The 16,251-nt window shown below is 38.4% G+C and overlaps 1 protein-coding gene across 2 annotated transcripts in view; it reads left to right on the top strand.

Annotated features, from left to right (window-relative positions):
* The window catches only part of LOC143038246 (uncharacterized), a 5,519-nt gene extending 1,522 nt beyond the window's left edge, over window positions 1-3,997 (top strand). For both annotated transcript variants that reach the window (XM_076207261.1, XM_076207259.1), the window contains exons 2-3: window positions 909-1,155; window positions 3,255-3,997. In XM_076207261.1, the coding sequence (XP_076063376.1) occupies window positions 933-1,155; window positions 3,255-3,427 (396 nt within the window). In that variant the 5' untranslated portion in view covers window positions 909-932 and the 3' untranslated portion in view covers window positions 3,428-3,997. The remainder of the gene's footprint in view (window positions 1-908; window positions 1,156-3,254) is intronic.
* The last annotated feature ends 12,254 nt before the right edge of the window (window positions 3,998-16,251 follow it).

The following is a 16,251-nucleotide window of genomic DNA, read 5'->3' as shown; positions in this document are numbered from 1 at the left end:
ATTGTTCTTAACCTCAAGTAGGTCTATGAATTCTCTTCGACCGCAGGACTATGAAAAGAGAAGTTGGGATTCATCGACCATCTTGTCGAAATTTCGTGGGACTTCGATCAATGTGCCGTCATTCTAGAATAAATATTACGTAACACTCAAGTGTTTTTAGATAATAATGAACATGTTAAGCTGGGGCTAAAAATATTTTAGGAAGATTTTATATACTGAACTTACAGAAGTCTTGATTGTCAGCAATGAAACTGTCAACAATGTTTTGATTGTTGATCGATAATAATATAATCGTATGGAAATTTAGCCCCGGCTGAAGTATCAAGCAGATGTCACTACATCTCTGTACCTTCTTATGTTATCAGTCTCTGGTCACTGTAAATGTTCCCTTTGTATCTATATCTACTTCTTTATTTTATTTGGGTCCGTTTAGCAGTTGTTTCACGTTGGGGGTGAGATAAAAACGAAAAATTGGTATCTCGTTCATCCCATGTGTGTTGTTTACGTTCACTTAAGTGTCTGGAGGTGTAAATATGCTCTTTGGACTGCTATCGGGGTATGCAAACACAGCGTAGAAATATTTATTTTTGTTTTGGGGTTTATTGCCCAAGACTGTCTTGATTGTTAAGCGACTGCTCCATTTATATCGGAAGCTTTCATAACGAAGCATAGAGCTTGTAAGAGAAGGTTGTTAATTTGCCTGATCGATGGAGTAATTGCTCAGACTGAGTTGCTAGGAAGAGCACATTTGCTAAAACATGCCTCATTTCGAACATACCGAGATCGAATGAACCTCGATACTATTTTTGTTCTTTTGCATTACAGACCACGGGTGCTTCCGTCGCGTTGAGTCGGGTAGGGACTACTACAAATACCCGCACTAACTATTCCTATCCATCTGCTTTCAGAGAAGCATAACACAACGTAACAGAATGAGGGCAGTCGTCATTTCCTTCTGGGTCTTGCTGGCCCTGAATGCGATGCTTTCCAGAGCTTCTCCAATGAGGCAGAGTCCAGCCAATGCTTTAAAGGAGAAATTTAAAAACCTCACGGCGGAGAAAATACAGGAGGTGATGAACAATCCGGCAAAGATTGATGAGCTGGTGAGATGCTTTACTGAGAATCAGTGCAATGAGGAACACAAGCCTCTTCGAGGTGAGTTGTGCTACTGTAAGTCTCTATTCTTATTTGAGTAACATCTTCATATATGGTCACATAAAATTGACTGTGAAACATTCTTGCGAGGCTTTTATTACTTCAACACAAAGTAGAGGAAGTGATACAGTAGAGATTGGAAAAGAAAAGCTAAATGTACAGTATATATCAGTAGAGATTGGAAAAAGGAAAGGTAAATGTACAGTATATATCGTCGATTTTTTTTACGTAACCTTAATGTGTACTAGTTTCACCAAAACTTTCACTCTTAAACCCCTGTCACACAGGGATTCCGCATGAAAACCGAATGCTTACCGCACAAATATTTTATATTCGTGAATTGTACGCGAAGCAATAGTAAAGTAATCGTTTTTCGGTCGGGGAGTTCGTGGAGCGTGCGGCCGAGGAATTTTGGACGCGGAGTGATCTATGAACGGTTAAAAAATTTAGCACGACCAAATGTTCGCGTATCTGACGCGTACCATGCGGTAATCGTACGGAGAATTGACGGAGAGCATACGGAATTGGTCGGGAAGTGTTCGTTTTAATCGTGGAGTTGATGGAGAAATGGGTAATTTTACGATCGTTTCCCGACTACCGCCGACTATTCAACGAACGTTTAACTTCCGTATCGCTATTGTAAACCGCCTGTTTCACTTCTACGCCGTTCATTCCGCGTTTGATTTCCGTATTTGACGCATAAATACCGCACAATCCCGTTAAGAACACTACTAAATCACGAAAAATACACTACCGCTTCACGTTTATCACGGGGAGCATACGTGCTTTGGTAGTTTAATTCGTGAAACGTTCGGGCAATTGGGCCAAATTTGACGTGGTCGGGGATATACGGGAAGTGTTAATTATCGGAACAGTATTGATGCATACGGAAACTGTTAGTTAAACATACGCTATTTATTCGTTAAAGCTCCCCGACTAAAACAAAATTTTACCCCATTTCTGCCCGATCTCTCCACGATCAAGCCATTTTTGTGCGGTAAGGATTCGGTTTTGGTGCGGAATCCCTGTGTTACAGGGTCTTTATCGCCAGCCACTATCACAAAGTAAAGTCATTACACACGTTGAGTATAATTTGCATGATTGGCAGCAGTCTGGACGGACGTCGAACCATTACCAAAACACCGAAGAGAAGAACGCTGTGGTATCGGAAATGACGGTTGCTCCGTTTTTCAGCAGTGTTGCCAATTTCACGATAAAGGCAGAAAGTAAACAAATCTTACAAAAGATTTCCCGAGTCGAAATTAGGTTTGTTCGTAAGTTTTGTTTGTAAGTTGGGAACAAAACTGAACTCGCGTCCGAGCGGGCGTACTTACTTAGATAGATTTTATAGAAATAGTATCATACCCATTTCATCCCATCTCCATTTTTCTATCGAAAAATATATAACTAAAATGATCATTGGTACCACTCCTCTACAAGGATGAACTTGCCTGTGAGCATGTGTTCCTGAAAGTGCAGTTTGTAGCCAGCTGTCTCTTCATGTGTGTGTGTGTGTGTGTGTGTGTGTGTGTGTGTGCTTGTGTGTGTGCTTGTGTGTGTGCGTGTGTGTGTGTGCGTGTACGTGTGTGCGTGTGTGTGTGTGCGTGCGTGCGTGTGTGTGTGTGTGTGTGTGTGTGTGTGTGTGTGTGTGTGCGTGCGTGCGTGTTTGTTTGTTTGTGTGTGTGTGTGTGTGTGTGTGTGTGTGTGTGTTTCTCATTTCGATTTAGTATTTTTTGTACTTATGATCCTCCTAACTTCCTTCTATTGTCTCCCGCTTATTCCTTTATTTATGTTTCATCTCTTTTCATTTCCCTTCTATTTGCCTTTTCTTTGTCTCCTTGTAGTCATTATTTTTCTTTACTCTATTTGTGGACACATCCAGAGATAAATAATCACACACAGGTACGTTTGTCTTCGCGAGACCCTCTCACGAAGTGTCAAGATGGGGAAAGGAGTTGAAACGAGTTTTGTGAATTGTGTGGGTGTGAACTTCATCACGGCCACACCCAGTTTACATCCATCTTCGAGTATGCATACTCGAGAGCACACAGTTACATAATCACTAACATCTGACTCGCATGTTGTCTATATTTTGACAGAGGGCATCATTCTTGTGTCGATGGACGGGGGACGGTGCACGCCCCCACTGTGCACGCCCGAGAAGGAGCGACTGATCCAGGATGCCATGAAGCAAATGTCGAAACGCTATCCAGAAAGACTCCTCGATATCATCCACGCTCTTCGGTCTGCGCCCGGATTCTCCAGGGCATAAAGAGAAGACCAAGGAGGGCAACGAAGCGGAAGAAGGAAGGAATCAGAAGGGCGTAAGGAAAGGAGCTACGCTAATATACCCAGATATATGTGTAAACTGTGTGTATACATACATATATATATATATATATATATATATATATATATATATATATATATATATATATATATACATATATATATATATATATATTAACCAGGGGAGACAACATAGACTAAAATGCTCCTGGTAGTTTGGCCAGTTCCTTCCCATTGCCTTCATCAACTTTACACCGAAATATAAAATCAAACTAGGAGTCTCTAGAAAGAGGTAGTAACAGGTGGGAGCCAAAACAAAAATGCGTGTGGAAACAGTTTTACCTTTATTTCTTATTACTGAAAATCGTATTGTTACTGCAACAACACATGGTGCTGCTCCTCCATTCAGGCCTCTTGTCTGTTTGCGGCACTAACTACCATGTGATGCAGCGCTGTACGAAGAACGAAAAAAAATTAGATAAGATAGTTAGAATAAAATTAGATAAGATTAACAACCTTGATTGGCGTCATACCCGCTAAATAAAATCTAACGAACTTAGCAGTTTTCTAATTAATTACCTTTACAAACCCAATCACCGAACGATGACTGCAAGGTAACAATGAGAACAATACATGGCTTACTAATCAGCTAACCTTTAAAATAAATAAAAGAAAAATACCAGAAAAAGAAAAGCAAATAAATGTATTTAGGAAAGCAGACAAAATGTTTTCCTTCCCAAGACGACAAATCCTTGTAATTGAACAAAGGTACCCATGTACTCCCTCAAAAGCGTGTATACCACAACACAGACTGTACAGAAATATAACAGTCGTGTTTGTACGTCTTTTAGTGTTTGTCTTACTTGTGGTGTCCATGTGCCTGTATTGTGTGCTTGTGTTCTTAGCTGTTCGTATTAGCACTAATAGTTTAATCAAGTGTGCCTGACTGTCTTAGATGTGAAAGGGTTTTGTATCTCGTTTTGGGTATGTGTTTGTCCATTGCGTTTTGAATTATGGTGTACCATGTGTTGAGTTTGTTGTCAATGTATTCTTTGTTTCGTGCATTTCTCTGTCTTTATCAGTCGCATTTTTTCTTTCTGCTTGGAGTTTGTTTTTGAATTCTGTCCAGTCTGCTGTGTGATATGAGTATTTTATTGGTGCGAGTATCATAATGGGTTTTGTGGCTCGTCTGAATTCAGGGTATTGGAATGTGATCTGAAGTGGTTAGTGGTCCTGCTGTAATAATGTAGTTTAGGCGGTGGTGCCGTGTTCCGTATGGTGTAATGTGTGTAAGGAAATCTGGTCCTAGATGTGTTAAATGTCCTCGTTGTATTAGTTGTGAGATTTGTCCTCCTGTCGTGTTTGAGCTATTGTGTCGTAGTGTTGGAGTTTGGCGTAAGTAAAGTGTTGTAATGGTTATGGGTTCTTGGTTTGGGTCTATTTGTATTGCTAGTAGTTCGTCTTGAAAGTCGTCGAGTATTTGGTGTGTTATATTGTGTGCGTGTAATTGGTTGATGTCGCTTCGTCTGTGTAATGTGTAGCTGTGCATTTTGAGTCTGTCTGGTATACCTATTGAGTTTAGGAGTATGATGACTGGTGTTGATGTGTTGCAAAGGTTGCATAATTCATTTCTTCTGTTGAATGTCCATTGTATTATGCTGTTATATGTGATTGTTCCATGTGTTTTTTTTTTTTGTGTTTGTGTGGCTGTTGTTTTATTCTGCGATTGTTGTCCAGTGTGGTTGATATTGTGGTTTCTTTTTGTTGTGTAGATCGAAGTGTCCTTGTTTAAGTGAATTTCATTTGGTGTCACTGAGTCGTGTTATAGGGTATGTTGCTAAGTTTAGTTGGTCCTTGTGGATCATTTCTATGATTTCTTTTTCTTTTTGTGGTCCAGTGTATACTATTTTGGTTTTGTGTTGATTAGCATTTTCAATGTTTTGTGTGAGGAATTTTGTGGTATGTGTTCTGTTTCTCTTGTAACAATTTATAGTCCCAGGTTTCTTAGTTGGGTAGGGCCTTCTTTCCGTGGAGGGGTGGGTTCGGAGTTGGATATTTGTGTTTGGTTTTGTAGGGATTCGTTTATTAGTTGTGTGTTTATGGCTGCGTGTGGGATCTTGGGAGGCCGTTGGCTGTGTACATACTGTCGAGTGTGGTTTGGGGGGTGCCTGGTTTGGCTGTGTTGCTAGTGTTATTGCTGTGTTTATTAATGTGATGTGTTATAGTAGTGAGGAGGAGGAGGAGGATAGGAGTAGAAGGAGGAGGAGGAGGAGGAGGAGGAGGAGGAGGAAGAGGTTGTTTTGTTACGTTGGCGTATGTGGCTGTGTTGCTGTGTGCTTGTTGTGTTTGTGCCTCCTACTGTTTTTCTTTGACATTTTCCTTTCGTTTGGGACAACGTGTAGCAACGGCTGGGTGGTTCCCCTGGTATAGGAGGCACTTCGGTATTTCACAACTGCATTTGTCCCATCTGTGGTCTCTTCATACGTAGTTGGAGCATATTGTATAAGTGTGTGTGGTGTTTACGGACGTGGTCTAGGGAATGAAAAAATATTGCATTGCGGGATGTATGCGTAAGTCTGTTGCTGGAGTGCATGTGTGGAGAATGGTTGGGAGAACACTTTAAGTCTCTTTGGGAGGCAGTCTTTCACCATTTGTGTTGTTTAAATTGGACTAAATTTGATTTTCAATGTTGTGCCTGTGTGGGGAATTTGATGGCTTCGGTGATTTTGGTGTTTGTAGGGCGTGTCCTGGCCCGTCCCCGCGACATTTGACTTCTGGGACCTCCCAAGGGACTGGCATGTGGGGCCAGCTGATTGACACATGCTGCCCTACCGTGACTAACCAGTGTCGGGGGTCTGCCACGTTAGATCACAAAAACCTCCATGAGAAAAACGCGTGCAGTGCCAGCATCGGTTGGCGATGACTAACCGCACCCCGGCCAACCACGTGATATGCACAACTGGACCATTAAGGATCGCATACCCTGTTTTCATGAGTCACCGGCGTCAAACTTTTTTACCTTCGACTTCTCTACACAACATTTTGACCTCACGCCAATTAGGAGCACGGGTCATGACCTGCCCGTGTATATACTCTAAAGGATGTAGCAACGCTGAAGGGACAGATCGCCCGGGGACACGGCTTGAACTACAGTCGTTACCTCCCTCGTCGTCTCGCTCCTCCCCCTGGCGCCCAACAATTCATTATTAAATAAAGAAACTCTCTCTCCTCCAGAGTTTGCCTTTAACCAGCCTAACTATGATGATGTTGAGTCTTTCAGTTTCTTTCTGTAGAGTGTTGGTGACGTGTATCTGGTTGTGTGATAATGAGTGTTCTGTTAGCATTGAACTCTGGAGAGTCTTGTACCTTGTATCCTTTGGTTTTGATTTTTCAGCTGCTCGGCGTCGAATCAATTATATGACTAGGCTGCATTTCTTAGTAATCACATTTATACCTTTACTCATTAACAAGAAAAGAAAAGTAATTCCTTGAAACACTGGATCCAGACAATTCACAATATGTCTTACTTGCATCATCCCGGTACATCATAAGATACCCTTACGGGGTGTTATCAAAACACCACCGTGACCGAGGCAATTTAGAGACATTGTTTATTTATTTATTCTTTTTTATTTATGCTTAGATTATTTTTCGTTTATTTATTTTTTCTCAAAGATTCTATACACGAGATCACGAATAAACATTGTGGAAATTACAGTTCTCACTCCACTCCTCCATGACGTCATGAGGACGTATTCGTATGTAAGCATAGACTAGGAACCTTAAATTTAGGTGAAGGAGAACAACCTTCTCCCTGCAGTTCAGGATTCCTTTAAATTATTTTTTTTTCTTTTTTTTTTAAGGAATTTTTAACACATAGCTGTTTCATCATGAAACTAGGTAACGGAGCTTTGACTTGTATTACGAAGTGGTAATCGGGATTTTTGTCCAGAGATGCGAACACGTTTGTTAACCCATTCAACTCCGATGACAAGATGTCTTGTCATTTGGTCAAATAAAACAAAAAATCATAATAAAACAACAAAATGTTTGATGATCAAACAGCACCAGAAAAATATGACGTCATCAGTCCTCCTCGAGGAGGACTGATGACGTCATATTTTTCTGGTGCTGTTTGATCATCAAACATTTTGTTGTTTTATTATGATTTTTTGTTTTATTTGACCAAATGACAAGACATCTTGTCATCGGAGTTGAATGGGTTAACCATGCTGTGGTTTACGTGCGAGCATGGGCAGTCTGAGTCGAGGACCCATCCTTAACAGGTATGTGTCAGTGTTTAAATGAAAAACCCTTGTATATATCGGAAATTAATGAAAAATATGGAATTATTATTCAGTATATAGTATAATTTATAAGAGAGGACGGAGAAGGGTGGGTCGCCATTTAATGAAGCGGCCTTGCTGTGGATGTGCTGTGTCTTGCGACACTGCTTCTGACCCAGGGCAGTGTGCGAGATGCAGGGATGACCCGTCATCCAGGAGGAGCCAAGATAAGAGGGAAGGAGGGGGGTGGATGGGAGTGGAGTATGTGGGGATGGAATGAATGGGAGTGGTTTTTATGCCTTTAGTTTTTGGCTACCTCCCTTGTAAAGGGAAAAGCCTTTGGTATATATATATATATATATGTATATATATATATATATATATATATTTATATTTATATATATATGTATGTATGTATAAGTTATTTAATAGAATGAGTCTGAGTCGAAGACCGAACCCTAACAGGAAGTGAAAATGGGGAGGAGTGTAAAACATACTACTACATACGCACGGGTAGATTGAACATGGTGGTCGAAGAATATGTTTGGTAATAGGCTATAGGAAAATAAGCGTTTGTGTGAAAGGGATTGTGACCGAGAGGGCTCTCTCCCAACGATAAAGATCTCTCTTCCAAAGATGAAGTAAATCTTAATGGGTTTGGTTAGGATAGGAAGTAGGTGTAAAGTAAATATTTACCAAAGGTGGCCGGACCGATAAGTGCGTATTGCCCACGCGTTCTGTTCATGCTATTAAGGCGGTGAATTCTATAACCCCGCACACGTTACCTCTTTTATTCATTATTGTTTCATAAATAATAATCCAATGTGAGGAATTTGGTTCATTTGAAATAGTTTAAATCAACTGTGTCGACTGTGATAGAGAATATTACGATTTATCTAATTTTGATGACAAACAGTTAGTTAAACCCTTAAATGTCTATCATATGTATATATTTTTCGTGCCAGCACCAGACTTCTTTGATGCATTGATGACAGTCATTTCCCTGTGAAACTGTGTTTTCAGTGTATGAAGTTTTTTGGTAATGTCTTCATTCCGCACATTACATTTTGTTAAAGAATATAAGTCAGCTTTCGATGCTTGTACTTTTTATATTTCTCATCTTATATTCTTTGCACTTGATATTCCAAATGACTGGGTACTGCTTTAGTAGCTTAATGAAATGTAATATAATAGTCTTCGTCCACTCGAACGGCTTTGCGGAAGTTGCTTGTGCCATTGTATGAAACTAGAAGAGCGAAGCACAGCGCGTGCGTACTCTCTCTTCAACTGTCATTGACACACTGCGCAGCAATTCGAAATCGGTACTTCCCATGACTGCTTTCATGATGCTGCGACGAATTGAAAGTCACGTTTTTCAACTCATCGCTTCAATACATCGCGCATCAAAATGCTCCGTGTGGACGGGGCCTAAGACAGCCCTGTGCAACCTGCGGCCCTTTCTCCTAAAAATAAATAAGCTATAATGTGGCCCTCAGCGAGAGGGTAGCAGCCCTTCATTTGCTAATTAATGGTCAGGAAAATGTCTGTGTTTGATCATTCTTATGATAATGATCACAGTTAACCAATATAAAGTAATTATTTATGTTTGTACATTATAATAATAAGGTACGGTAGCCTTTCATTTGCTCATTTATAGTAAGGAAAATACATTTGTTTCGGACAATTCTTATTTTTGTGATCCCAATTCAAATAAAATCAGTAACAAACTAATTATCTATCTTCATCAGTATAATCTCACATAATATGTCTTCGATCGTAGTAAATAACATGAAATAGTAAGGTTATGTGGCCCTCCATACCAAGAGAGTAGTGACTAGTGGCCCTTTGGGAAAAAAGGTTGCACGACCCCTGCTTTAAGAGGTCATGAGAGCAAATTAAGATAGTCTATATTTCTAAAAATGTATGAAGAAATACAGTTTTCCATACAGATACATTAATATTGGAATAGCATAGAAGGTGATATATCCCATGCTGGAACAATACATGAAATGATATAACAGTGATATAGTTATAAATATGATAATAATATAGATCAAATTGGAACCACACACGAATTTGAAACTATATGGTAAGTTGGAGAGTAGGAAACGGAACCTCACTAGTGTTGCTCCTTTCTTGTACACTACAATTAGGTAAACATAAGAAAAATTATATCTTGGCCTTCTTTGGGGGAGAAAGAAAATTAACTTTACAAGCCATTTGGCGAGAACGCAAACATTAAGTGGGTAATTTTAAGATTGGGCCTTGTACAAGTAATTTACATTTCGAAAACTTCCGTAAAAAACAGCAAATCGAGATTAATGGAACAAAGGAAGATATTGTTTTGTTAAGATGGCGAGTAGAGTAAAATAGAAAAAAGAAAAGAAAAATAATTAGGATAATCGAAATGAGGCAACTTTGGATAGAGCCGTGCAATAGAGGAAAAGGGTGGTGAGCGGATTGGGTGAAAGAATGTGGAGATGATGATGATGATGATGATGATGATGATGATGATGATGATGATGATGATGATGATGATGATGATTGATGATGATGATGATGATGATGATGATGATGATGATGATGATGATGATGATGATGATGATGATGATGATGATGATGATGATGATGATTGATGATGATGATGATGATGATGATGATGATGATGGTGGTGGTGGTGGTGGTGATGATGATGATGATGATGATGATGATGATGATGATGATGATAATAATAGTAATAATAATAATAATAATAATAATAATAATAATAATAATAATGATAATAATAATAATAATAATAATAATAATAATAATAATAATAATAATAATAATAATAATAATAATAATAATAATAAAATAATAATAATAATAATAATAATAATAATGATAATACATACATACATATACCAAGGCTTTTTCTCCCTTACAAGGGAGGTAGCCAAAAAGGAAAAGGCATCAAATCATTCCCACCTATTCCATCCCTGAATACACTCCACACCCCTCCACCCTCCCTCTTATCTGTGCACCTCCTGGATGACGGGTCATCCCTGCACATTGTCCACTGCCCTGGGTCAGAAGCAGTGTCGCAAGACACAGCACATCCACAGCAAGGCCACGTCATTAAATCGACGACCCCCCCTCTCAGTCCCCCTATGCATAAAGGGAGAAGACGGGGAGAAATCCCTTCGGGCTGCGTCAAATTTTGCTCACACATACTACCTCACCCCCCATCCCCCCGCTCATTCCACCTCATACATCACAACATCATCCATATACAACCATTCTCCATTCATCCCTGTCTTCTGTCCTCTCCCGTCCTTCCTCAACAGACATTCCCCTCTTCCCCCAAAGCCCCCTTCACCCCATCCATCCACCTCATCCTAGGACGTCCCCTCATGTTCACTTCCTCCACATCTGCCTTCCACACCTCTTTTACTAGTCTTTCTTCACTCATTCTTTCCATGTGTCCAAACCATCCTAATATTCTTTCATCAACCCTATCTCCCAACTCCCTTTCCATCCCCGTTCTCCTCCTCACCTCCTCATTTCTCACTCTATCTAGCCTAGTAACCCCCATCATACTTCTCAGACACCTCATCTCAAACACATTCAAACTCCTTCTCTCTTCCTCTCTTATGTTCCATGTTTCTGCCCCATACAGTGCTGTTGGCACAATCACTCCTTCATACAGTCTCCTCTTAGCATCCATTCCCAAGTGTCTATTCCTCATTACAGTCTTCAATTCACCAGGGCATTTACTCGCTTCTCTCAATCTAAATTCTACCTCCACCTTCACTCCTCCTTTTCCTGCCACATTTACACCCAAGTATCTAAAACTATCCACTTCCTCCAGTCGCTCTCCCTTAATGCTCACTTCCAGTTTACTGCCACTTTCACCCCTTGTACATCTCATCACCTTACTTTTACCCACATTTATCTTTAGCTTTCTTCTATCACATACTCTCCCAAACTCTGTCACCAACTTTCTCAATCCCTCCTCTGATCCTGATACAAGCACAGTGTCGTCCGCAAACAACAGCTGGCTCACATCCCACTTTTCTCCACTATCTTTAACCATCTCCAATCCCTGGCCCACTACCCTTGCATTTACCTCTCGCACTACCCCATCCATGTATAAGTTGAACAGCCAGGGCGACATAACGCATCCTTGACGAAGTCCCACCTTTACCTCGAACCACTCACTCTCTCCATTTCTAATTCTGACACAAGCTCTACTACTCTCATAAAAACTCTTGACAGCTCCTAGAAGCTTTCCTCCTATCCCATATATCTGTATGACCTCCCACAGTGCCTTTCTGTCTACCCTATCGTAAGCCTTTTCCAGATCCATAAAAGCCCAAAAAACATCCTTCCCCTTTCCTATAGTTTTCTCACATATTTGTCTTACCACAAAGATCTGATCTACACAACCTCTACCCGTCCTAAATCCACACTGTTCCTCACCAATTACTCCTTCTGTTCCTCTCCTAATCCTCTCAATCAAGATCCTTCCATAAGCCTTCCCAACTACACTTAACAAGCTAATCCCTCTGAAACTACCACATTCACACTTGTCCCCTTTTCCCTTGTAAAGTGGAACTACACAGGCACTCCTCCAGTCCTCTGGCACTCTACCCTCTCTCCAGCAAACATTAAAAAACCTCACCAGCCAGTCCACCATCACTGTACCTCCTTTTTTTTTTAGACATTCTGCATGGCATCCATCCAGACCAGGTGCCTTACCTGCTCTCATCGTCTTAACAACTGCCTTTACTTCATCCTTCCTTATTTCTCTTACATTTTCCTCACTCATCACGGTCATTTTCTTAGCATAATGATGATGATGATAATGATAATAATAATAAAAATAATAATAATGATAATAATAATAATAATAATAATAATAATAATAATAATAATAATAATAATAATAATAATAATAATAATAATAATAATAATGATAATAATAATAATAATGATAATAATAATAATAATAATAATAATAATAATAATAATAATAATAATAATAATAATGATAGTAGTAATAATAATATTAATAATAATAATAAAAATAATAATAAGAACAATAATAATAATAATAATAATAATAATAATGAAAATAATAATAATAATAATAATAATAATAATAATAATAATAATAATAATAATGATAATAATAATAATAATAATAATAATAATAATATACATACATATACCAAGGCTTTTTCCCCCTTACAAGGGAGGTAGCCAAAAAGGGAAAGGCATAAAAACTCTCCCACCCAGTTCATCCCTAAATACACTCCACACCCCTCCCACCCTCCCTCTTATCTAAGCACCTACTGGATGACGGGTCATCCCTGCACCTTGCCCACCGCCCTGGATCAGAAGCAGTGTCGCAAGACACAACACATCCACAGCAAGGCCGCTTCATTTAATCGGCGACCCCCCCTCTCCGTCCCCCCTAATAATAATAATAATAATAATAATAATAATAATGATAATAATAATAATAATAATAATAATAATAATAATAATAATAATAATAATAATAATAATAATAATGATAATAATGATAATAATAATAATGATAATAATAATAATAATAATAATAATAATAATAATAATAATAATAATAATAATAATAATAATAATAGTAATAATAATAATAATAATAATAATAGTAATAATAATGATGATGATAATAATAATAATAATGATAATAATAATGATAATAATAATAATAGTAATAATAATAATAATAATGATAATTATAATAATAAATTTATTTGAAAAATGGAAACCAGTTTTGAACATCAAACATTGTAATACTAAGCTAAACCTCTGAAGGATAAAAGGGGAGGTCAGAACAGTTATGAGTGAACGCAGATTTGGATCTCTTTGGCTCCAATCAAAAACTCAAAAATGCTCCCAACTTCAATATCCAATGTAATGATACTAGTATTCAACCTAGGTCTGTTGTCAAATATCTTGGAACAGAAATTGATCAAAATGTGTCGGGAGAAGTTATGGCACAAAAAATAATTAAAAGGGTCAGCTCCAGAACAAATTTTTTGGCAAGAATACAAAAATACCTAGATGTAGAGACAATGAAGTTACTAGCTTCAGCCCTGGTCCAGTGTCATATTGACTATGCTTGTTCTTCCTGGTATAGCAACCTATCTAAAAAATCTAAGAGTAATCTTCAAATATGTCAAAACAAACTAATCAGGACCGTTTTGAAAATTCATCCACGTACTCATCTAGATTATACGCATTTTAAACTGTTAAATTGGTTACCTGTTGAGAAACGTGTTGCTCAGTTAAAGCTTAATCATGTTCACCAAATTGTGAACGACTCTTGTCCCAGTTATTTGTCAGATACGTTTACACTTGTCAGAAATGCTCGTTCCCTGAGAACTCGTTCTAGTAGGTCATCTGTCATTGTACCTAGGTTTTATAGTTCGTTAGGGAAAAGTACTTTCAAATACACTGGTGCTATTGCTTGGAACTCTTTACCGACCAACATTCAATCAATTGTATCTAAAAGTAGTTTTAAAAAATCTGTTAAATGTTATCTTTTAGACACTGTTCTCTCTGAAGAAAATAGTTTATATGTTTAATTTACACTTCTTATAATCCTAATTTACACTTCGTATAACCTAGCTTTTCTATGATAATCCTTTCCTAATTGTAATATGAGGACCACAGTGGAAATAAGTCTTTTGACTTTCTGTGCCATCCTCGGATGTACAATTATATATACTGTGTATAATATTGAGTCTTGTATGTATTGTACTTATTGTATGTATGATTGTATCCGAATAAAAAAAAAAATTCAATTCAATGGTATTACTCATGGAGTCTGGTACCCCTCACTAAGCTAGTAGTACATAAAATCAAAGCTCTTCTCGGTCCATAGCCGAGACATATGAGTATAGTAATCCTTGACTTTTTTCTTGAAAGTAACCTCGCAGTTTAACATGTAGAAAAGAATATTGAGGAAGTATAAAAATAATAAGCTTTCTGAGCAAACGATTGGAGGATGAAATAGTCAAATGAAATGATTATTGACGAGTACATGCTCCTCAGTAATTGTGTTTTGCATTAAAAATTATACTAATTGTGTTTGCTTACGTGTTTGAATCGGATATAAGCAAATGTTGTTTGTGTGTGTGTGTGCGCGCGCGCGCATTTGTGTGTTTTGTAAAAGTCTGACTCAAGGAAAACCTTACCATGTTTATGAAGTTGATTCGAAGTAGACAAAACGGTCTTCGTCGTTTCGAATCTTTAATAGCAAATACAACACCTTGAGCACACCGTACATACTCTAGCCCAAGCGATATACATGAGAAAATGTGTATAATCACATGAATATTGCCCAATATGATATTCACTATAACACGCAGGAAGTGATATCAATTCACTTCTCATAGGAAATATACACACATTTCTCACGAGAAACACATCCAAAAGCACAATCACACACGCGTGTTTTTATTACTAAAATTAATTACATTTCTAAATTTCTCTCAGACTGCATCTTCTCGTGTCAGCTTGTAAGAGGCTGGTAGATTGAGGTAGACAAGTAGGTAGATAGAGGGGTAGGTGGCGAGGAATTAATTTTACGACTTACATGTTTTGAAAACAATGGCCGAGAGGAGGTTGCTGAGTTACATAATCTCGATAACCGCCTAAAGTTTGTAAACACTAGCTAGGGTAACGATATTGGCGCTAATGTGACGAAATGTAAACACTAAGTCACTCAAGCTTGTGACTAAGATTGCTTGCGTAGGCAGTATTGCTCGAGACAGTATAACAGCCTTTCTGATTGGAGAAAAGGGTGAAGGAGGAGAGGAATTATTAGTGCACGGAGGAAAGGTCACGCCCTTAAAGGGTGGCAATTATCTGTTACGTTCAACGTTATTGGATGAATTAAATAGTGACGTCGAAGCAGACTTGGCTTGGTGGGTGTACAAGGATCCCAGGTGGGAGTCTTTTGGTGTATTTAAACTAAGTTGTAGAAGTGTAATATCATTCGGAAGAAATGAAGAAGAAAATTTACGTTTAATTCACCTTCGTACTGAATAATGGAACTTGACTAAAAACATACATTACGAAAGAGGCATGGGGCCTACAGATGAGTGACGTACAATTATAAGAGGATAAAAGAAAGTGAAGAAATTTTTAAGTGACTGAGGAATTACTGAAAGTGTTAGTAGCAGCAGGACTAACACGGGATCCGGGCCGGATAGCGACTGTCAAAACAGCGACAGTCATAATAGCGGCTTCATAAGGGCTACGTAATCAGGTGAGCGACTTTCAAAACAGCGACTGTCATAATGGCGACCACATTATAACAGCGACTGTAACAATAGCGACTTTACTATCAACCGGTCAGAATGGTCGCAGACTTATGTTTCAATTGCTTGTGTTTTCGTGTTTGTATTTACGTGTTCAGTTGTGTTTACTTTGTGAGATAGGTTCAGAATGAAATATGCTCAAAAGGTCACAGACTTATGTT

This window comes from Oratosquilla oratoria, chromosome 24 (assembly GCF_046742065.1).
Source record: "Oratosquilla oratoria isolate Oo_2021 chromosome 24, ASM4674206v1, whole genome shotgun sequence".
Classification (NCBI taxonomy): domain Eukaryota; kingdom Metazoa; phylum Arthropoda; class Malacostraca; order Stomatopoda; family Squillidae; genus Oratosquilla; species Oratosquilla oratoria.
This window is presented reverse-complemented; position numbering and strand designations above follow the sequence as displayed.